This window comes from Myotis myotis, unplaced genomic scaffold, assembly GCF_014108235.1.
Source record: "Myotis myotis isolate mMyoMyo1 unplaced genomic scaffold, mMyoMyo1.p scaffold_m19_p_6, whole genome shotgun sequence".
NCBI classification, from domain to species: domain Eukaryota; kingdom Metazoa; phylum Chordata; class Mammalia; order Chiroptera; family Vespertilionidae; genus Myotis; species Myotis myotis.
The window spans coordinates 7,074,465-7,097,720 of record NW_023416368.1 but is presented as its reverse complement, the minus strand read 5'-3'; the positions used below and the strand labels follow the sequence as shown (position 1 = coordinate 7,097,720).

Genomic DNA, 23,256 nt, shown 5'->3' with positions numbered 1-23,256 from the left:
GGCAGAGGCAGAGTTCAGTCTGTTTAAATCTAAACCTTTCTCCTACCCCTCCTCAAAGGATATATAAAAACAGGGTTTTGCCCAAAATGCTTATGCCATGTTAACTGGAAAGAGCAGGACACAAATTGTCTTTCGCACATATAAAGACTTGAAGGAATCATAAATGAATGAGAAGTCAGATGTGCTGCAGGGTTGGACTGATGGGTATATAATCTCATTTTTGTTTTTGGTAATGTTTGTGCAATAAATAATGAATTTTTTTAAAGAATACTAGAATGCTCTGCATAATTTAGAGGTATAATCTGAGAGATAGTTGACTTTTTTAGACATTATAATTTATACTATGCATTTTTGTAAGGGATCAGAAATATAAAAATGAATGCAAAGGTAGTATTTTATTTTATGTCCCTCCCCAAGCACTACTATGACTGTAGTAGTTAATAAAGGACACATATGCCTCAAAGAACCTCATGGACAGGAACTAGAAATCCAAGGAGCAAAGTCTAAAAGTCACCTCTGTGGAAAGTGGAGACTTCTTTTTCTGTAAATAGAGCCAGTCTTTAGGGAACAGAGGGACGCTTTCATATCTGGGAGCAAGGAATGCCATGACTCAGGGAAGGTTGTAGAGGAGTAGTTGTAATCTTCCTAAATAACCCCCCAGGAGATTAATTATTTATCTGCTTGAACCCTATTCTGGAAGATAAGTTACAATACTTTGTCTTCTTAGTTGTAGGATAAAAGAAGAGAAGGCAATAGTACATATATCACCAGCATCTTTGCTTTTTGAGAATAGATAATTTAGCACATTTTTTATTTTGTATCAGACTCTGAATTGATAATATATAAAGTTAATTTAGGCAATATCATTCACCCATTCATCCATCCTTTCATCTCTCTGTCTAACCATCCATCCATCCATTCATCCATCCATCCATCCATCCATCTATTCATCCATCCATCCATCCATCCATCCATCCATCCATCCATCCATCTATCCACCCATCCTTTCATCCATCTGTCTATGCATCTATCCATCCACCTACCCATCTTTCCATACTTTGATATGTCTATCCATCCATCTACCCATGAACACATTCATTTCCCATATTTGTTCATGTGCTTAGTACTTACTCTGTGTCAAGCAGATACTACCCTTTGGATATTAAACATTAAAAGCTGTGGTCCCCTACTTCCAAGAAATATGAATAAAATTGTGTGAAGACTCAAAACGAAGAACCACCAGCCCTGCCTAAGGTGAGGTGGGGATTTTGAGTGATGAGTCAGGAAAGCGTTCCCAAAGGTGATGATTGAACTGGGTTTTTTGACTACTGAGTAGGAGATTGGCAGGTGACCGGGGGAAGGGGCATCTCAGATACAGGTAAGAACCTGCTTTCAAAGGCATCCTGGTTGCTTTCTGTGGGAAGGGTGAGCTGACCCAGACTGGCAGGGTTAGAGCCTGGGAGAATCAAGACCTCACCAGATCCAAAGGACTGAACTCCCTCCATGAGCTGACTGCAGTCCAAGAGGCAGTGAGGTCTGCTTCATGAAGACATCATGACTAGGAGAAGATTATAATCAGAAATCTAGGGAGCAGATGGAAACCCAAGACGCAATGTGAGCAGGGCCAGACTGACACAGGCCGAGGGAAAGCGCTTGGTAGGAAGAACATACTAGTATAAGGCTGAGTGAGGTGTTATTAGTCTGCACTCTTATTAGAGAAAAGCACCCTATTACAAAGACCTCCTTGTTATAGCAAAGGACACAACAGGTACACATTCCAGTTAATTCTGACAGTGCCTTTCTCAGGACATCTTCCCAGATTCCCCCTAGTTGGGTTCTTTGTGTCTTTTCTGAGCATCCTCAGCGCTCTGGGAGAACACTGTGTGGCCCTTTCCTTACTGTGTGGTCTTCCGCCAAGCACATTGCCAGCAGGACCTGGGCTTTCTCTGTCCCTGAATCCCCAGCACTTAGGATAGCACATGGCACACAGTGAGTGGTCTCCCTGGGCTGCATGTAGAAAGAACTAGAGAGCATTTTACAAATAACAGTGCCTGTGCTCAGCCCCAGAAAGTTAGTCTGGGTGGAGCCTGAGCATGGGCTAGTTTATATATTTAGAAAGTCCCAAGGTAATCCTAAAAATGCAGCCATGGTCGTGAACCACTGGAGCAGATGCTGAGAGAACGTTTCTAGAGATATTGATTTACTAGATGCCCGGTGCACAAAAATTTGTGCACTCGTGGGGGAGGGGGGTCCCTCAGCCCGGCCTGTGCCCTCTTGCAGTCTGGGACCCCCCAGGAGATAATGACCTGCTGGCTTAGGCCTGCTCCCGGGTGGCAGAGGGCAGGCCCAATCCCTAGGTGCAGCCCCTGGTTGGGCTCAGAGCAGGGCTGATTGGGGAGTTGGGGCACCGCCCCCTGTCATGCACAGAGCAGGGCGGATTGGAAGGTTGCGATGCCACCCTCAGTCACGCTCAGGGTAGGGCCGATTGGGGGGTTGGGGCACTGCCCCCTGTCACACTCAAGGCAGGGTCGATGGGGAGGTTGCGGCGCCACCCCCTGTCATGCACAGAGCAGGGCCAATCAGGGGGTTGGGGCACTGCCCCCTGTCACTCACAGAGCAGGGCCTATCAGGGGGATTGGGGCTCTGTACCCTGTCACGCACAGAGCAGGGCCAATCAGGGGGTTGGGGCGCTGCCCCCTGTCATGCACAGAGCAGGGCCCATCAGAGGGTTGGGGTGCCGCCCTCTATCACCCACAGAGCAGGACCAATCAGGGGGTTGGGGCGCCGCCACTCACACTCAGGGCAGGGCCGATGGGGAGGTTATGGCTCTACCCCATCACACACAGAGCAGGGCCCGTGCAGGGGTGGGGGGGTTGGGGCGCCGCACCCTGTCACACACAGAGCCGCAGGGCGATCAGGGGGTTTGGGCGCTACCCCTGTCACACTGATCCCGGTGCCGGGAGGCGTCAAGGCTCCGCTGATCCCAGTGCTGAGAGGTATATTACCCTTTTACTCTATAGGATAGAGGCCTGGTGCATGGGTGGGGCTGGCTGGTTTTCCCTAAAGGGTGTCCTGGATCAGGGTGGGGGTCCCCACTGGGGTGCCTGGCCAGCCTGGGCGAGGGGATGATGGCTGTTTGCAGCTGGTCACACATCCTTCAGGGTGGGGGTCCCCACTGGGGTGCCTGGCCAGCCTGGGTGAGGGGCTGAGGGCTGTTTTCAGGCTGGCAGGTGACGGAAGCTCCCAACCGCTCCTTTTTTTCTTTTTTCTTTTTTATTCTGGGCCAGCTTTAGCTTTGAGGCTTGGCTCCAGCTCTTAGGCCTCCGCTGCTAAAAGTGGTTTCTGGCCTTTGTTTACAATGTTGCGATTCTGCTGGCTGAAGCCCGGGACTAAAGCAGGTTTCTGGGGTTTTGTTTAGCTTCTATATTTGTTACATAGATGCTTAGAGTTGCAGGTCAGAGGCCTGCAGCGGCAGGCGGGAATGTTGGAGTCCTCCGCACTGAAGCAAGCAAGCCTCATGTTAGTTTCACGCTGCCTGGCTGCCGGCCGCCATCTTGGCTGGCAGTTAATTTGCATATTGCCCTGATTAGCCAATGGGAAGGGTAGCGGTCGTACGCCAATTACCATGTTTCTCTTTTATTAGATAGGATAATGAACACTAGCCTGGTCATCTCATTGTTGGCAGGGTTTGGGGAAGGAGCAGCAACCAACTGTTCAGGCAGCTTCCTAAGGCTCTAGCTTCACCCCCAACTAGGAACACTGGGAGCAAAAGACTTCTTTTAGATGCTGTGCTCTTACTGGAAGGAAACTCAGTCTGTGGCTAGGCTTACACACATAGATGTGACTCAAGGTGAACTGGTTACACTAACCAACTAGGTGGATTCTCACTGGCTGAGAATATAAAAGGGCTGAACATTCAAGAGAGAAGACCGTCCTGCTTGCAGCTGATTAAGGAAGGATCAGCGCCGGGGCTTCAGAGTGGGGGTTCTGAGTATACTATGGAGATGGGGAAATAAACTGGTCATGTTCTTGTCATCTAGAAAGGTCACCAGAAACCATGTCAAATTGGGCAATTTGGAATAAATCAGAAAAATAAACTAGTTCTCTCTCTCCCAAATTTATTTGAGATATACAGGTGTGAGAGAGAGAGAGAGAGAGAGAGAGAAAGAGAGAGAGAGAGAGATGGCGATGGGGAGGAGGGAGCCCACAACCCAAACTTTCCAAAGAGAGTGAGGTGGGGATGATAGCAATATTAGACATATGATAGGACTTTAAACATTTGTTGAAATCATCATTACAATTAGGGAACGGTGGAGAAAATCTCACATGCTTTATCAGCATTAAAGTAGAGACACACAGTGTGGGGGTCGGTAGGGGGACAGAGAGAGAGAAAGAGATTGAGTAAGAAGAGATCATACTTTGCAAGATGAGAAGAAATGCTCTTGTTCTAGGAGGCAGTAATTTTGTCAGCACATGGAGAGGGGCACCTCCATTGCTTGCTCTTCATAGAGATGGGTTTCTGGGGAGGGTTTAGTTACATCCGATCTGAACTGAAAAACAACACTGAGGCTGTGTAACTGCACACGTAGATCAGAGGGTACGCAGTCGTCCCTCAGATTTATTGCTCTTTTCTGGCCAACTCTCTTGGGATTAGATTGGCCCACTTTCTCCATCCCTTCCCAGCAACGGGAAAGAGGTTTGAGGGTGATATCTTAAAGCCTCCTGTTGGTAATGTTTCTAAAGTTTTGGGTATAATTTTTGCCTAAGCAGGCTTATCAGGGAGAACAGGCTCTGAATTCTGGCTGAGACCCAGAATCCTGGGATGTTCATGAGACCTGTCTCTGAACTTAGATTTGTGCCTGGCTGGCTTAGAAGGAATCTGTGGGGCAAGAGTCCTTTTTCAAAAAAAAAAAAAAAAAAAAAAAAGGAAAAGGGAAGGGTGGGGGCAATTGAGTGTTGATATGGGGAGACCCTGCTGAGGAATCTAGGTTAGTCATCATCCAGTGAGCTACAGAGTTCTGTCTTTTTCTCTGGAGTGATTAGAGGTGTTTTCACTGTGGGAAGGAGTGTACAGTGGAAGGTTGTATATTTTTTTATTCCTCTCTTCCCCTGTCTAAAGAGCCCTTAGCATTAGTGTGGGGTCAAGCTCTGTTGCCAGTACCATTGAGGAAGTCTCTGCCTAGAAGTTTCCAGATTCTCCATTCTGATCCCCTCCTCTCAGCATCTCTAGGGAATTCACCTGAGTTGAAGAATGACATTCTATCCATGGAACTTTAAATATCAATAAACACTTGGAGGTATATTTGGGAAATAATTTGGGGTGGTAGAGTATCATGCTGGTCCTTAGTGGCACCTTCTGTGCCTGGGGCTAAAGCCATCTGGGACTGGGGTTGCAGGCTGGTGATGAAGTAGAGGCATAAAGTAGGAGGAAACAGAGGATAAACTAGGCAGCCAGTGGAACAGGGGAGAGAGAGGAGGGCAGTAATGGAGGGTGGAAGAAGGTCATTGGGAAGTTGGGCAGGGAGGGATAAATGGTAGCAAAGGTTTTTACCAACAGGGAGTTTTCACCACCATTTCTTATAGGGCCATGGACGCATGCTTTAAAATATATTGTTTCCCAAGCAAGTAGCATGTATTAAAAGTTAATTAATTTATTTACACATTTAAAAATTAATCTGTAATAATAAAAGTGTAATATGCTAATTAGTCCGGACAGCTGACCAACCTTTCAGACCTCCTTCTGGATGACATTCCGGAAGAAGCCGGGGCTACAAGGGCCGAGGCAAGCCGCAGGGGCTGCAAGGGCCAAGCCCCTTGCACAAATTTCGTGCATTGGGCGTCTAGTAATATATAAGTAGCATTTATAATTTTCTGACCAGCAGAGTTCAACAGAATGCCTGCCTATCTTGTTTTCATTCAAACAAGGGATCTTGACATTGCAATTAGCCAATGTGGTAACACTGAAGAGGACTCTACCATTTCTGTTAAGCTTCTTGAAACACTACAAATAGTTCACAGAGCCCCATTTCTACAGTGGGAACTCTAAGGGAGCACATTGCTGCTGGGGCATTTGGACATGTATCTTTCTTGGTACATTTGGGTATTACAAACAATACAAAATTGCTGTAAATAGCTGTGTTCACAGTGCATGAGCCCTGCACCCAAGAAGACATGGATTCAAATCCAGCTCCATCACCCATGGCTCTGTGACCCTGGACAAGTTACGTAAATGTCAGAATTTCCTGCTTTGTAGCATGGGGAGCAGCAGTGTAGCAGATGGATACGATCATTCTGGGAATTAAATGAGATGGTGCACATGAAGCATTTAGCATAGCATCTGTCACCTATTAAGTGCTTAAAATATTGAATGGTAATAATAATTACAATGGATCTTATTTTATACCTTAAAATGGAATAACACTTATCCCCTGGGTTTTCCCACAATGCATTGAGATAATAAATACAAGGCAGACAGCCCATTGCGGGCACATGTGAAGAATCAAGCAAATGTTAGCTGTGTTGTTTTTCCATTTCTCCTTACACAGTCCCATAGATCCCTCCTGCTTTGAAGAACAAAAGTAGACACCTCTGAGGTACATCTCCTAAGTGGCTCCAGCCAGTCTCCATTCATCCGCATTAAGATGTTAGACTGACAGACCTTGGTTTCATTTTTTCTGCACTTGGCTGCAGGTTGGAGGTTCCAGTGTATTTTACTAAAAGCTCCACAAGCAACTTAATAGGACCTGAATAAAAGAAACATTTGTCTCTAAGCACAATTGGATATTTTTTGTTGGAGGCAATAGTTTTGTTATGTATTTTTTTTCTTTTTTCCTGGTTGCTTTAAGTAGATTTTTTTTCCCCACCTGCAAATGGAACTTAAAAGCATTTGATAAATGGAATACGATATTTCATAGTTCTGCCTTTTTAAAAGGTGTTAAACCATGTTACTTTGTAATGCTCCTCTCAGTTGACAATAGCACTTTATCCATGAGCACCAAGGTTCCTGTGGCTGCCCAGCATGGGGCAGACACGCCCCCTCGCCCCCCACCTCATAGGGCTGCCTGCAGGGCACCACCACAGCCCCTGGAATGCATCCATCCAGTCCCTGTGAGTGCGGTTCCTTAGGCATATTGACTGACTCATCTTTTTCCAATTGGGAAACAGGTCTATTCTCTTAATTATCGTAAGTGATTATTGAGAAAATTTCCAATAAACCATAGCAAATAAAGTTATCCCTTTAACCTCACATCTCTGCCTCTTCTCCCTGCTCAGAGGGACCATTGTTAATGTCTTGCCATGCATATTTCCAGATTTTTGAACATAGGAAAATATTTTTTCAAAAACATAAATGGGATTATATTTCACATGGTAGCCTGTGGTCTCTTTTTACTGGCTATATTAAGGATATATTTTCAGATCAAGAATATCTGCCTTCTCCTATTCCATTGAGTGGATAAGCTGTCATTTATATAATGGGATCCCTGATTGGGGGACATTTATCTTGCTTGCTGCATTTGGATATTATAAATAAAACAATATGCTATCAACAGCTGTGCACACAAATGTTTGCCTCGCTGTTTACTTTGGGCAAATTTGCAGAAAGATTTATCATCTAAAAGTCCTGCCGCCTGCATTCATCTCCGTGGTCCTAATACACAGAGGCAAGGCAGCTATAAGCCTGGACCCGGGGGTCAGACAGGCCTGGGCAGGAACTAGGATCAGTGCTCACACCTGGTGTGTGATCCCACCAGAGCCTCAGTGTTACCAGCTGCAAGTCTGGGATAATAGAAGGATTTCCCCCATTTCATAGATGCTTGCAGAATTCCTTAAGCTAATATATGCCATGTGCTTAGAAGAGTACCTAACGTGTAATAAAAGCTCAGAAAATATTAGCGGTCAGTGTCAGAACTAGGTACAGATTCTCAAAACAATCCTGATATTGAGGGTGCCATTATGCCCAGTTTAGAGGTGAAGAAATTGAGGCTCGGGGAGGTGAGTCTGGTTAACGTAGGGAAGGAGCACAGTTAGTGCTGGCTCCGTAGTCTGTGCGAGGAGAGACTCTATTTTCATAATTTTCATGACACTGAGGCCTAACGCACTCACTCTTCTTGGCACCTCCCAACACTCTGAAATGGCAAGAGCATGGGATTAGACAGAACTGAGCTGAAATTCAGGCTTGGCCACCTGTGAGTGGATAATTCCTGGGCAAGTTACGCATCCTCTCTCTCATGCTCATATTTCACTTCTGGAGCTTCAGTGGGTTTTTTTTGGTTTGTTTTTAATTAAGTGAGATTACAGTTGTCGGGTCTATATGCATAGTTCTTAGCATATAGTATCACCTCGAGATTGTTAGGTAACAGCGTGTCAGAATGAGAAGCCCATCTTTTCTTCCTTTTTTTGTCTTCTCCTACCACTGATGCAAACTCTCCCTCCTAGAGAAGGCGAACCCCTGGGACTCAGACACTCATGGCCACATGAGGGCTCACCCACGTCCTGCCTGGGAAGTGGGGAGCTGCCTGGTGGGTAGGAGATGGGGAGGTGATGGCGCACAGCAAAGCCACTGCTCAGCTCCACTGACCTCGCCCTCTGCCTCTCTGAGTCCCTGCTGCCTCTGTTGCCTCCTTTACCCAATGAACTGTCCTGCAATTAATCAAGTCTTCCCGGAGAGAAGCCAGTCACACAGGAGGGAAGAAGACAGCCTTAAACCTAGAAATCCTGAGAAAGAGAGAAGGTGACTGTACTTTAGAGGAAAATTGTTACTATCCTTTGAGGGTTAGGATATTTTCTTTGTAGGGAGTGTTCCTGGTGCCTTCTACGTGAAAAGGAAGTAGAAAGGACCTCTTCCATAGGCGCACAGAGCAGAGAAAGACTGTGGCAGCTCTGGGCAGCAGCAGTTTCCATGCTCAGACTATGCATTGTGTCTCTGTTGTTAGAAAGAAAATGTCTTTGGACATCACTCTGTAGCCGTGACCTTGTGATCTTCATCTTGGTACTAAAAAGGCCAAAAGACAAAGTAGGCAGAGTAGCTGGGGTTGTCCTTGGCATGAACACAAGGCCCAAGGTTGCCCGTGTGCTGGGTCCGGGAGCAGTCGGCCAGGCACTGCCCAGCGGAACTGGTTTTTCATGCTAGCTCCTATGGCATCACCTGTCACTGGTCATGTGACCCAGGCCAGCCCCTTCTCAAAGCTGATGTTTGGCTTTCTGTAAAGTAAAGGTTGCACTAGAACTCTTTTCAAAATCTGGCATCGGCATAACACAGTCACCGTTTTGTCACTGAGCATGATCCCATGCCCTGTTAACATTTCTAATTCAGTGAGCTCAATTATAAACATTTACCCATGAGCATTTAGGGTAGGAGTCCCTGTAAAGATAATAGATGAAACAGAGTCTCATATTTTGCTCCCTCTGGAAAAATCTACTAAAAAGAAAAAGTGAAGGGAGTTTTGTAAAAGGAAGGCAGATATCATATGGAAAAATACTAACTGATTTAGCAGACCCGGGAAGAGTGATTCATAAGCCAGCAGCGGGGAAAGCTGACGTCTCATCTAACCTACAGCAAAGATTTCCCCCAAGTTACAGGAAATGGTGGTAGCAGGGCCCCTGGAGGTGGGGGTGAGGAAGAGGAGCTCAAACGGGGAGGATCAGTTGCAAGTGTGTGTAAGAAGCAGCCTGTCTGGGCAGCTGAGTCATGGGTGGGGGGTAGGGGGTGGGGGGTATTCTACAAAGAGGATACAGCACCGGGCGTCAGGACTAGGTGACATTAGGCGCAGTGGAGGGCAGCAACACCCTACTCCAAACAAGGTTTCAATCAAAGTCTGCGTCTTAGAAGCCAAGGCCTCTGGCACTTTCCTCCCCCTCAGCTCCTGATGCTGGCAGCCAGGCTCTCAGCCTTCAGGCAAGAGATCAGAGGAGTCTTGTCTGTGGGATCCAAGTGGCCCCAGAGGAAAGCCTGGTATATATGTGGGTATTTGAGTCGCTCCAACTAACCATCCCAGCCAGATCACCCTGCAGAGAAGCTCCTGGACCACACGGTCTACTCAGCCAGAGCTGTAACCGGCCTGCGAGTCCCTCGCACTGAAATGTGAGCATACCACCACAGGTTCCAGGGAACTAAGGAAACAACTCCACTGCGAAAGGAAGAGTCCAAAACAGGCAGACGGAAGAGCAGCAACGTGCAGGAAACAGACTCTGTGAGGCAAAGCAAACTTTTAAAACCGGCAGAGAGAATTGTGTAAGAGGAGAAGAGGCAGTCATGAATAGGGAAAAGATGGCATAAAAGACAGAGAACTAAAAGGAATCTCTGATCCCCCCCCCCCCCCCCGCCCCAGATTGCTTTTATCTTTTGGGGGAATGAAAAGTTGTACGAGAAATGGGAATTTGTTTATAACTTGGATAGGGATGATGTTTACATATCAAAATATTTTAAACACAAAATATCAATCCAACAAAAATTATACTGTAACTTTATAGGAGGAAGGAGACATGGAAAGAATATAGGTGTCTAATGGGGCTGAGTGGGGGAGCAACAAGGGTTAAATCCTTGTCTTTTATGGCAGAGGCTTAATAGAGAATGCCAAAAAGTGAACAAATTCGTTTAAAGAAGAGGTAATACATAGTTTTGACCACATGACCATAAGTATTAAAGTAACAACTACATATGCTAAAAAAAATAAAGATGGTCCTCTGGTGGGGGGACATGAGGGACTGGTGTTTTTGTTTTAAATATTTTTATTGATTTCATAAAGGAAGGGTAAGGGAGAGAGAGATAGAAACATCAATGATGAGAGAGAATCATTGATCTGCTGCCTTCTGCACACCCCACACTGGGGATGGAGCCCACAGTCCAGGCATGTGCCCTGGCTGGGAATCGAACTGTGACCTCCTGGTTCATAAGTTGATGCTCTGAGCCACACTAGCCAGGTTGGGTTTTGTTGTTGTTGTTGTTATTTTTTGTTTTTGTTTTTTTAATGATGAACATCGGACAGTGTTTCTCAACTATACACGTTTGTAACTTTGATTAAAAAAATTAACATTACCACCATTAAGTAGCCAGCATCACTTGTGTAAAAGTGGAATTTTCAAATGATTAAGAATATCATCTTATGTAGTTAGATAGTGAGCACATTTCAAAGTTTTATTTATTGAACTGGGGGAAAAGCTGACCAAAGAAATAGCTAGTTCAAAAGTGTTTAGGATTCTTGAAGTTGGGGAGAGGAGATGCGTATATTGAGTTGGGCTTAGATATAAGACACATAAAATTTTTACAGACCAATAGAGCTATAAACTTTAGCAAACTAGAAAATATCACACTTTATCACTGTTCTTCAAGTGAGCCTCTGGCTTTACGGAGCTCTAATATTTCTGCTTGCTGCTCAGTTGTGGATGCTGAAACAAAATCACATTTTCCAAGAGAGTAAGAGGACTCCCCCAGTTGGGCTTCTCAGAAATACGCTATTAAAAATTTAAGAAATTCTTATTTTGCTTTATTTTCAGGTTTTGGGTCTTTTCCTGAACACTTGCTATATATAGACACAATACAACAATGTTATTGGGTTCTAAGAAGATGCTGTTGTCTGTCAGCTCTGATCCGAGGCCTTCCCTGGTTGTTTTGTTTTGCATGAACAGACAGGTGTTAAAGACATATTAGCACCAAAGGGGTTCTTTTCTACTTGGTATCATCAAAAGGATTGAAAGAAAAATGAAAATAGGGGACACCTTTTACAGAATTTGATTCAATGTTGTGAAATTCTGTGTCTGTATATTATTTCCTAAAATCATCTCATATATGGTATGCTCTATTATTATTCTGGAAATACTCTGGGAAATTAATAATTTTGAATTGCATTCTACAAAGTCCGAGGGCTGGCACAGGGCCCAGGGTGAGCCAAGAAGACAGGGGTTGTCTCCCTCCCCCCCCCCCCCCAGCTACCTACCTACCCTTCTTTCAGTTTCCCACCTCCCACCCTTCTTTGTTTTCCTTCCTTCCTTTAAAAATATACCTGGCCCCCTTACTCCCCTGACTCCCTTGCTCCCTTCCCCCTGGTAACCACCATACTGTTGTCTGTGTCTGTGAGTTTCAGTTTTATATCTCACAGAGGAGTGAAATCATATGGTTCTTAGCTTTTCCTGACCGACTTATGCCATCCCTCTTTTTACTGTTATGTATTGGGCTTATGGGTAAGATTAAAGAAAGGACCCCAGGTTCCTTCCAGATATCACACACAGCCTATAATTATTAAAAGAAAAAAAAAAACAACTCCGCTACAATTTGCAGTGTGTTTAGGTTGGCTGGATTGATTTCTTTGCCAGGGCCATAATGGGAAGACTGGCTTTGTCATTTCAATTACAAGCCACCGTTTAGTCCGAGCCCGGAAGACACTTCCGCAGAGATTCCTCCACTTGCCTGGCAGCGGAGCAATTAACAGTGGGTGATTTGTGGCTGCATTTTTGCTGCTTAGCACAGGTTTATCATCTTGAAAGTTTTCCATTTGCATATACGCTATACGCTCTTTGGGCGACATCTCGATATTATCCAGAGCTTAGATTATGCATTGCCTTTTACTGCACGTGCTGCTGCGTGCTGGGAATCTGCAAGGTTGGCCGGAACGCAGCTAAAGACCAAGGGGGATAGGAGTTGCAGCCGCCACTTACTGAGGGCCTACTATGCGTCCACCCTGGGCAGGGAGGGCTTGACCTGCATTCCTTTACTCATTCTTCACACCAGCACTTCAGGCTTCTATTGTTTGTCACAGAAACGGAAATGCAGGGAAGAAAAGTAATTTGTCCTAGGTCACCAGCTCAAATTAGCAGTATTGGGATTCAAAGTCAAGTCTGTCAGAGCCCAGAACACTCCACCGCACCACCTCTCCTATTGGGACCTAAAGTGAAAGGAAATAAATTGGACGGTTTCCTACTTTTGAATACCAAACTTTCTGAGCAGTCTAATTGCTGCTCTTTGCATGAAGAAACAGCTATTTAAAAGAAGCAGGAGAAAGGGGTTTTATTATCTCTATTGGTAAAGGAAGAGAGAGATATAATCCGGTGGGGTGGGCATCAAATGGAAACCATTATATGAATTGGCAGTGGGCTCAGATTGATGAAATTGCAAAGGAATGCAGAGAGGACAAGGAAGTAATGATTTTCTAAAAGGGAAAGACAAGATCAGAAGTTACCGAAGGTAATAATACTTCATGCTGGAGGGTGGGGCTATCCATCCTCTCAGGTGCAAAGAGGCTGATGAGGCCCCAACGTAGCAACAAGAGACCTATGCTCCTGTTCCAGTCCACCTGGGTGAGTGTGGGCAAGGAGCAGGCTCTGCAGCCAGAAATGCTGGGTTTGAATCTTTTTCCTTTGACTTTTTAGCTGGGTGACCCTGGACGAGTTACTTAACCTCTCTGAGCTTCAGTCATCTCATCTAAACAATGAAGATCATAATATTGCCCGTCTTATTGTGGAATGAGGTCTTATTTAGTAGGGTGCCAGGTATTTAGTAAGCTTTTAAAACATGTTAAACATTTTTATTACCATTAGCATTACATTTATATCATATAAAATATTGGAGATTGAAAGTCAGAAAAGAGGCTTGAGGTCATAAAGGATAGAAGGAAATCACAGGAGAGTCTCACCTGTAGCCTAGAATTAAAGGGAGATGTTCTCTCCCTTGCCCCTGAGCGTCAGGAGGAAACTGTGATATGGGGAAAGGGCTGGATGGGGACATGGCTCAAATCCAACAAGAGACTGGCGTCTGATGGATCATGAGCACTTGTTTCTGTAAAATACATGCTTGGGTGGAAGCTCTGGTGGCAGAGGTTCTACTGGGGAGCTCCCTAGGACTGGAGAGTGGGGATTAGTGCAGAAGGAGTGAGGATGGGGGAGGGGGAAGAGAGAGAGAGAGAGAGAGAGAGAGAGAGAGAGAGAGAGAGAGAGAGAGAGAGAGAGAGAGAGGAATCTCTGGGCTACTCATCTTTGGAGTCATTGAAAAACTGCTGGGAAGGAAGGAGGGTTTTTAATAAGCACATCTTTGTTCTTTTTCTTACTACAAATCTATCTATTTTTCTTTCATGGGTTCTATTAAGAGAAAAAACACACTTAAATGGAAAGCAGCCACATTTCATAAGGTGCTTATGAAGAAGTATGAGGAGCCATCCACCTTTCAGCCACCATTTATTCAGCCCTTTCTTCTGTCAGGCTCTGCCAAGGTCCTGGAGACACAGGCTGCCTCCAAACCCCAGCTGTCTCTGGAGCTCCACAGTGTGTCGTGTCATGGATCTCAGCCATCAGAATGCGCTGCAGAGAATTCATGAATTACTGAAGCCCAGGCTCTATCTTGGACCCACAGATTCTCCTGCCATGGAACGAGGCGTGTTCATTTCCCCAGAACTGCCATGCTATTTTCATGTTCACATCAACCTTGAAAGACTGGTGGGAAACCAATATACATTTTGTAGATAAAAGAGTAGAGGCTCAGAGAAGTAAGTGATAAGTGAGGTCACATGATTCAAGTGCCGAGTTGTGTCCAGACCCAGAGATGCTGAATTTAAAATCCCAGGGCCTCACCACTTGGCCATAACCACCCTCCCAGCTATGCATGGATAATACTCTGTGCAGGATCTTAGAATGTGCAAAATGCACAAAACCCTCGCCTACCACAGCAAATGCTCAAAAATTATCGACAAGTCCTACTTGAGGCTCAGAGACTTATATTTAAAGTGGGCAGAACCCCATAAATGTCACAACCTGGCTCACCATGATTCCCCTAAAGTAGATCATTTAGCTTCTACTGCACAAGCACCCCATGCTTACAGTTTCCATCACAAACCCCAGTCTCGGGCTCCTGCAACACTGGCTCCTCCATTTGTCCTTCTGGCCTAGGGAGATAGTGGCACCCTGCTGTTGCCAATCTCTAGGTTATCTTGTTTGTGTCTCAACTTCTTCATCACCTGTATAACCACTGCCCTGCATTACATTCTGTCTTTACTCCAGGTTAGATCCCAACTGTCACACAGGTGAAGAAACCAAGGTGCAGAGAAGTAACGCAGCCCATGTAGCACAAGAATTCTTGACCCAGTTAGTATTCTCAGTCAAAAGTTTCTGGTTCCAGAGCTTAAGCTCTTAAATACTGACTTATATTTAAGATGGTTAGTGGAATTCCTGGTGCCCAATGCCTGGTGGTGATGGTGTTGGAGATATGACAACGACAGTGACGATGATGATGATGTTAGTGGTGATAAGGATGGTGGTGATGGTGCTAATGCTGCTGCTGGTGGTGATCTTGGTGATCACCATGTCTGACCGCTGTTGCATATCCTTTGGAAGAGGTGTGCAGACACAATGTCCCGGTTGTCACACAGATGTCTCTGACTGTGTTACAGGCCTTCACCTACCACCACATCCAAGAGATCATGGTCCAGCTGCTTCGCACGGTGAACCGGATGGTCATCACGATGGGGCGGGATCACCAACTGATTGTGAGTAAATTCTTCCTCTTGTCAAACGTTTTCCACTGTTCATGGTCAGGGAATGGATTTTCTGGAACACCAGATCATGTTGAACACCAAGCGCCGACCACTGCTTTGTTTTGGAGTTCAAGGGTCAGATGATTTTTTTCCTATCTGAGCTGGGAGAACATGTGAGTTAAATCAAGTTGCTGAAATAAAACAAGACTTGGGACTTGTCTACCGAGTTGAGTGTGGCAGTGGGGAGGGAATGTCACTGGCGAAGAGGGAGAAGTGAGAGAAGCTCTTTGTGAGCAGGCTGAGCAGAGCGCTCCACGCTCACGTTCACCAGGAACTTTACTTCTGGCCTAGAGTCAAGCAGGGCCCAGTCTCCGGGTTCCATGAGCTTGGTTTTCTAAGTGGCTTCCTTTTGTGTTAACTCTTCTCTTAGATGTTGGTTAATTCAAGGTCACTGCTAAGTTTTGGGTTATTCTTCTGCACAAACACTATGTTCCATAAATCAGGAGATTCCTGCCCCATAGTCTGATTGTTCTTTTTCTTCAGACACAGAGGCCATCTCTAACCTTTGCCCATCGTGCTCTAAGCCAAGGGCCAAAAACTAATGCTTACAGGGACCAGTCATGAAAAGAAATACGTCACTCTCTTGCTCAAACTCACCAGTGCTTTCCCATCTCACTCAGAGGGACATCTAAACCGTCACTGGGGTCTGATATGCGCTCACCCCCTCTCTCATACCTTTACGCGTTCCTCCCACGTATAAAGCATTATTCCATTTGCCATTTCTTTGGCTTGTCCCATCTGTCCCTCAAGTCTGAGGGCGGTTACATCATGTTAATCAGATTTTGGCTCAGTGTCACCTACTCAGAGAGGCTTCCCTGCTGACTGCTCGTCTATATATAGTACCTGCCACCTCTCTCCATCCTCTTTCAATCTCTACACCTCACTCTTCTTTAAATAATTTTGTCTGATTTGTACATTCGTATCTCCAGACCCTTCAACAGTGCCTGGCATGTAGTGGGTGCCCAATAAATACTTGTTGAATGACTGAGTGAATGAATGAGCATTCTAGGCAGGGATCTTAATGTTTAAAGAGGACAAGTGCCACTCAGCTCTGATGAAACCATGTGGGATTGGGTCCTATAATTTCCAGAACTCCCAACATCTCAAGAGAAGCTGAAAATCTATAAACTTTATGTGAAATGTCCTAATACTTAAGTGTTGACAGATAATTAAAAGTGGATGCTGATCATGGATAGACTATGGTCTTGCTTCATGGACATACACCATTAGGTGCTGAGTGTTATTCTAACATTAGATGGACAAGGACTTACACTAGAAGCAATAGAGTCTAACAATCTTCTTTATACCCATCTGTTCTGTCCACTCATGTCAAAGCATGTGTACTTAGTATATATTAATGCACAGTTCAGGGCGTGGGGACATCAGAGAAAGGGCCAGCAGTGCCAGGCACCCCTGCCTTCCTGGGGCAGAGAGCCACATGAATTGGTCTCTGTCATTTGTCTCACTTACCATCCTTTCACCTTAGCAGTGTCACCATTTCTTTTTCAGCTACAAGCTTCCATATCTGTGGTTCCCATAGCACACCTTAGATAAGCATCTTATGAGCCCTCTAATCTTTATTCCTTTTCTTTGGAGCCAGACATAAAGGTGACCATCAACCCACTTAGTTTATTTCATACATCACAGGGTCTTCACACTCTCTCCTTCACAAGTGATTCTTTAAAATAGTGCCTGGATCATAGCCCTAGCTGGTTTGGCTCAGTGGATAGAGTGTCAGACTGCAGACCAAAGGGTCATGGGTTCAATTCCGGTCAGAGGCATGTACCTTGGTTGCAGGCTCCTCTCTAGCCTGGGCCCTGGCTGGGGGCATGTGGGAGGCAACCAATCAATGTGTTTCTCTCACATTGATATTTCTCTCTGTCTTTCTCTCTCTCTTCCACTCTTTTTAAAAATCAATAGAAAAATATCCTCAGGTTTAAAAACAAAACAAAACAGAAAACAGTGCCTGGATCATAGAAGGCACCAAATAATGGGGTCTATTATTTTTATGGTGTACAATGCTTTTCTCTGTCTCTTTGTATTAACAACACAGGCAGGTGGCCACCGCTTGGCCCTCATTTGCTACAGCCAGTTCTCTGAGCTTTTTATCTGATGCTCTGCCCTGGTCGCTCGCCCTTCCTACACACACTTCTCACTGCTGCCCCCTTCAGCTTTGCCAGGACACTGCCCTACTCTCGAATGTTCAGTGGCTACCCACTGTCAACCAAATTAAGACATAAATGCATTAGTCTGCCCCTTCTCCACTCTGTCATCTGGCAGCAACCAAGTTTTTCATTTTCATTTCTTTTTCTCCATCTAAATTGGCTCTCTGGATACTGCCCAAACATGCCTGGCACATTCGCTCTCATGCTGCTTTCTTTGTCTGGAATGCCTTTATGTGCCGTTTCTCTCTGTTGAAACCCTCCCTAGTCTTCCAGGTCCAGCATAAATATGTTCTCTTATGAAGCTGCCCCAAATATCTCACCAACCTGTTTGTTTGGGACATCTTCTGCCCCTTCTTCTAAATCATACAGCTCTCTCTCTTCCTTTTTTTTTTTTTTTTTTAGAAAAGTTTCATTGAAGTATAATTTACAGACTTGAAAATTGAATGATTAGTCTTAGTAAATATATGCAGTTGTGCAGTCATCATTATAATTCAGTTTAGAACACTTCCTTCATCCCCCAAAGTTCCATTTGCAGTCACTTCCCGTCCACTCCTAGTCCCCATCCCCAGCCCTAAGCAACCATTTATCTACTGCCTGGCTCTTTTGACTTGCCTTTTCTGGAAATTTCACATATGTCTTTTGTGTCTGGACTTTTTTTTCCTTGGAATAGTATTTTGAGGTTCATTTCTGTTTTAGGATGTGTAACTACTTAATTCCTTTTTATTGCTGAATAGCAGTACATTGTATGAAAATACCACGTTTCGTTTATCCATTTACTACTTGATAGACATTCAAATTACTTCCAACTTTTAGCTATTGTGTATAGTGCTGCTATGAACATTCACACACAGATTTTGTATGAACATATTTTAATTTCTCTTGGGTAGAAATCTAGGAGCGGAATAGTTGGGAGATGTGGAAAGTGAATGTCTAATTTTGTAAGAAAATGCCAAACTTTTCCATAGTGCCTGTACCATTTTACATTCCCATCAGCAATGTTTGAGGGTTCTAGATTATTTAAATGACCCACATTATCTATATATCTACATTTAGTATTGTCGGTCCTTGGGATTATAACAATTCTAGTGGATGTATAATGATTCTGGTTGTGTCTGATGACTTATGATTTTGAGCATGTTTCCATGTTCTCTCTCTCTCTCTCTCTCTCTCTCTCTCTCTCTCTCTCTCTCTCTCTCTCTCTTTGAGTCACTTTAATCTGTGAACTTGCCCTACTTGGCTCCTCACTCATACCTGAGACTTTGGAGGCCTGGCTCTGTCCATAGAATGGGATAATAATAGACCTTTTTTATAGAGTTGCTGTGAGAATTAAATGAGATGATACGCAAGAAGCATCTGCACAGGTGTTTTCTTTATACACAATATTCATTTATTTATCCATTTAGTATTTTGTGAGAACTTCTTATGTACTCAGCACAAAGCCTCAGAAGTGAGTTAACTATGATCTGTGACCTCAAGAAAACCATGACCTACTCCAGTGAAAACTCTCTCAAGTGTCTCAAATTCACTCAGTTTATGACTCTCCCTCCAATTCACCTGCCACTGCTAATCACCCACTAAGTGCTGCTGTTTTCAGCACCTCTGGCCCCAAGTCCCTCCCCCACTGTAATCCCATTGACTCTCAGAGCCCCTGTCGCTCTCAGTCATTGGATCATTGTACTTGGTCCATTGCAAGGAGATTTTCTGGTTTTGTGATTCATGCCCCTACATTCTGCAGACTCCCTTGAGGGCCAGGGGCATGTTTTACTCCTTTTCATCCCCAATACCCAGCAGTGTGCCTGGCATACGGTAGGTATTCAATAAATGTTTGTTCAAGTTATGAATGAGTGAACTACTCCCCCAAATGCTGTGCTATAGCAGACCTTCATGATTTTCTATGTGCTTTTCCCATAGTTCAGACCCTTTTTCCTCCTTCAACAAATGCTTTTTCTAAATGTGGAGAGCAGCCCACTTCTCAGGCAGGGGCAGCAGTGTAAGGAACCTCCTGCTCAGACTTGCCCTGCCCCCTGGGCTGATTCTGGGAACCTTGCAGAGGTTCAGAGCTGAAACTGAGTCATTAGTCTCAATGACCCTTGAGTTTGCTGGTGTAATTACAATGCTGAGAGTGCTGAGAGAAGAGAACTCAGATGGGCAGCAAGCACACCTCACTAGGAGGAGGGATGTCCTGATCGAGGAGGAAGAAATAAACAGGCTTTTCTTAAGATGTAGCTTCATATTCACAAAAATGAGCTTACCCAGCAATTCTTAGAACTCTCTCCTCCAAATTAAAGAAAATGATGTGGGAAAGTAATTACTCAGAGGTCAAGGGTCCCTGTCTTAGCACTGAAAGCCCCAATTTAACTTCAAATTGGAATTTGACAAGGAGGAGAGATCCCCATTCCAACCGTCACTTTTAATTTTCCAGATATGATTTTTATTGGTTACCTTCCATTGCCTGGGAATATTAAACAACCAATATTTATGGCAAACACCCGATATGTCTAGTACTTCTGAAATCCCTACGAGGCCTTGATCAGGCACAGGGTGGCTGGTTTCTCTCGTGTCATTATGGGATTAAATAGTGACATTTTTTTCTTCTTATTTATGGAAGTGGGAACATTGCTATGAAAGGTGTTGGCTATTAAACGTACAGGAACCATAGGGCTAGGATGATTGCTTCTTGCACAGAGCACATTGTAATTATCGTTTGCTGGAAATAACCATTCCTGCTTTGTTCTGTAGATTGCCTGCCTGAACAATGAGGTGTTTATGGTGACAAATGAGCAAAAGGAAATTTTGCAAAACAGAAAGCAAAAGACTTTTACATGGCTGCTGCCCTATCTTCCTCTCTTTGCCAGAATCTAATCTATTTACTTATGTAAGCAAAGAGTTTGACTTCGGTACTGAGAAAGGCAGCATGGGTTGGTAGAAGGATATTTTGGATAAGAGAGCATAGGAGAGTGTCCACACTCATTTGGCAGAGGGTTAGCTCTGTGACAAGATGATTTCACAGCTCTAGACCTTGACCTCTGAGCAATGGACTCTGTCATTGTTGAGATGTTTTTCATACAACTAAGTTTCTTGACTTGGCCAATGCCCATTCTCTTTCCCTATTTTTCAAGCTTCTGAGTTGGGGACAGAAAATAGATGCTGCTTCATGTACCAACTCTGGTGGATTGGTATTAACTGCCTATCATACTGCATTGAGAAAGATTCAGAGGCTGCATTTTGGCTCCGTGGGAAGGAGTGCTGAATTGATTAGTGATGTTTGTCATGAGCATAAGATTGGAGAAACACGAGGTATGCAAGACACTTGCACAATTATGCACAGACTAAAACCACTGGTGTTTTTCTGATCCAGTCCAAAAGGCCTTTTATAACTGATATTCTCTTCCACATAGTCTTGGTTCCTTTAAGAAGATTGTGATTTAAGAGCAGAAGATACTGGAAAAAAACACACACAATAATCAGAGAGTTTACAGTTTGCCAGGGAATGGTTTCTATTTACCACAGGTCATATTTTATCAAATGTAAGATGCACCCTGACTTTATGTGCCCAAAGAAAGTGAACATGCTGCCAATGAAACTGACACAGTGGTTTATTACTGCGTTGATTGCGAACTTACAAAATACAAAATATGTTAAAATACAAAAAGGAAGTTTGACTGAAAATCCCTACCATGTGATTGAGCACATCTTTGAACCCTCACAGGCAATTGTCATCTCTTATTATTTAGGAGGATAGATGTGAACCCTGGGGTGTGCGTGGTGCTGTTCCATAGGTCTTGGAGCAGAGTAAGGAAACATGCACGGCTTGTTTGTGCGGGTGGCAGTCTCAGGGAACCCCTCCTGACCAAGGCTCCTCACTGCTGGCTGCTCTGGATAAGCCTGTCCCCTGCCTCTGGGCTCCCTGGTGCTGGGGACAGACAACCGCATTGGGAGGATCCACCAGGGAAGGTAGACATTGCCAGAAGGTCTTGGAATGGAAATGGTCTGGTAATTTTGTTGGAATTGGGGATCTAGCTTTTATTTCGGGTAGTTAAAATAAGCCTCTGGGTGATATATTTTAGGCCTAATTACCCTTGTTTTCACAGAGAGTCTATTGAGTGATTAAATAAAGGTAAATACACTTGGCATCATGCCAGCTCCAGAAATTCAGAGCAGCTTGTTCTAAAAGGAAAAAATAATAGTGGAAACCACCCCGTTCTTCATGGCTTAACCCACAATAGCACTTAAGACTCCAGAGAATACCTGAGTCATCAGAGAGTCAGGGCCACAAAGGCTGCCTTCACTTTGCAAATGGCAAATGGGCCACCTGTGTGCCCATTCTCTGCCACACTGTGAGCCCACAGACTCCAGGAAACCTGTGCAGAGGCCACAGAAAGACAGTGAGTGCCAGCTCACCCACCCCTGCCCCCTGGAGAACTGGTGTGAGGATAGCTAGGACCTGAGGAAGTGGGGTTCCCGGCTGGAAATGGTTGATTGACTCTTGACCTTCACTCAGGAACCCAACACTTCATTAAAAACCAGCATATCTGATGAAACTGTCATTTATTAAGCAAATATCTTATTTCAGGCAGAGCACTAAGTGCTTTAAGTAGCTCTCTTAACCTGCATCAGGGGCTCATATTTTACATATGAGATAACTGAGGCACAGGAGAGGGTATATAACTTGCTGATTATCACACAACTTGTGAATGGAAGAACTAGGTTTGAACCCGGGCAGTAGTTTCCAGAGTCCCTGCTCTTAAACAGCGTACTGTTCCACACAATTCTATACTATTAAAACCCATTAACTTTGTTCTCCAGAGATCAAACATTTTAAAGGTACCAATGAGCTACCTTAAAGCCAGTTGTCGCACTGCCCAGACCATAGAATGTAATCAGATAACCTATGTGGAAACTTCCAGAAACCTATACAATGGCACAGAATTTTTGGTGGTTTTATGACACTGATATCTTTAGGATCAATCTCCTCAATTCTGGAAAATGAACCATAAAAAAACCTATAAAATGGGAGCAAGAACTTTTTTTGTACTTGAGCATTGGCACTTAGGAAATAGCAGGATTAAGAGAAGAAGACAGAGCTGGAACGGAGACATGGCGATTCTGATGCGTCCTGAGGGGAGAGAGTCTCCTTCCACAGCAGGCATCTCCCGGTTCTGTCCATTCCAGGCCGAAAGGCCTCGCAAATCCAATCCTCCTCTCCACCACCCGTACCACGAACCCAGCTTGGCCATGACCGTCCTTCATGGCTGCCATTGCTACATCTTCTTGTCCCCTTCGAGTTCTTCACACTGTAGTCAATGTGGTCTTTTCGAGGAAAACTTTCTTGATGAGAAAGCGTCAGTGGCCCTATGGTGGCTGAGACTCTGGGAGACTGACGATCATTAAAATCTCCTGTCAAAGAAGAGACAGCAATCGGAGAGTTTAAGCCTCTTGCCCAGCATCACACGCTTGGGAAGGAGGCAGCTAGAGTCCCAGCCCAGGTCTGCAGCGTGTGAAACTGACATATTAATCATTTCACTATACCTGTCTGGGCAGTGGTTTCCTGAGATAAAACGAATTGAGAAAATCCC

General features: G+C 44.6%; 1 protein-coding gene across 2 annotated transcripts in view; it reads left to right on the top strand.

Annotated features, from left to right (window-relative positions):
* The window catches only part of DOCK2 (dedicator of cytokinesis 2), a 374,655-nt gene that overhangs the window by 151,576 nt on the left and 199,823 nt on the right, over positions 1-23,256 (top strand). For both annotated transcript variants that reach the window (XM_036312510.1, XM_036312509.1), the window contains exon 27: positions 15,372-15,467. In XM_036312510.1, coding sequence (XP_036168403.1) covers positions 15,372-15,467 — 96 coding nt within the window. The remainder of the gene's footprint in view (positions 1-15,371; positions 15,468-23,256) is intronic.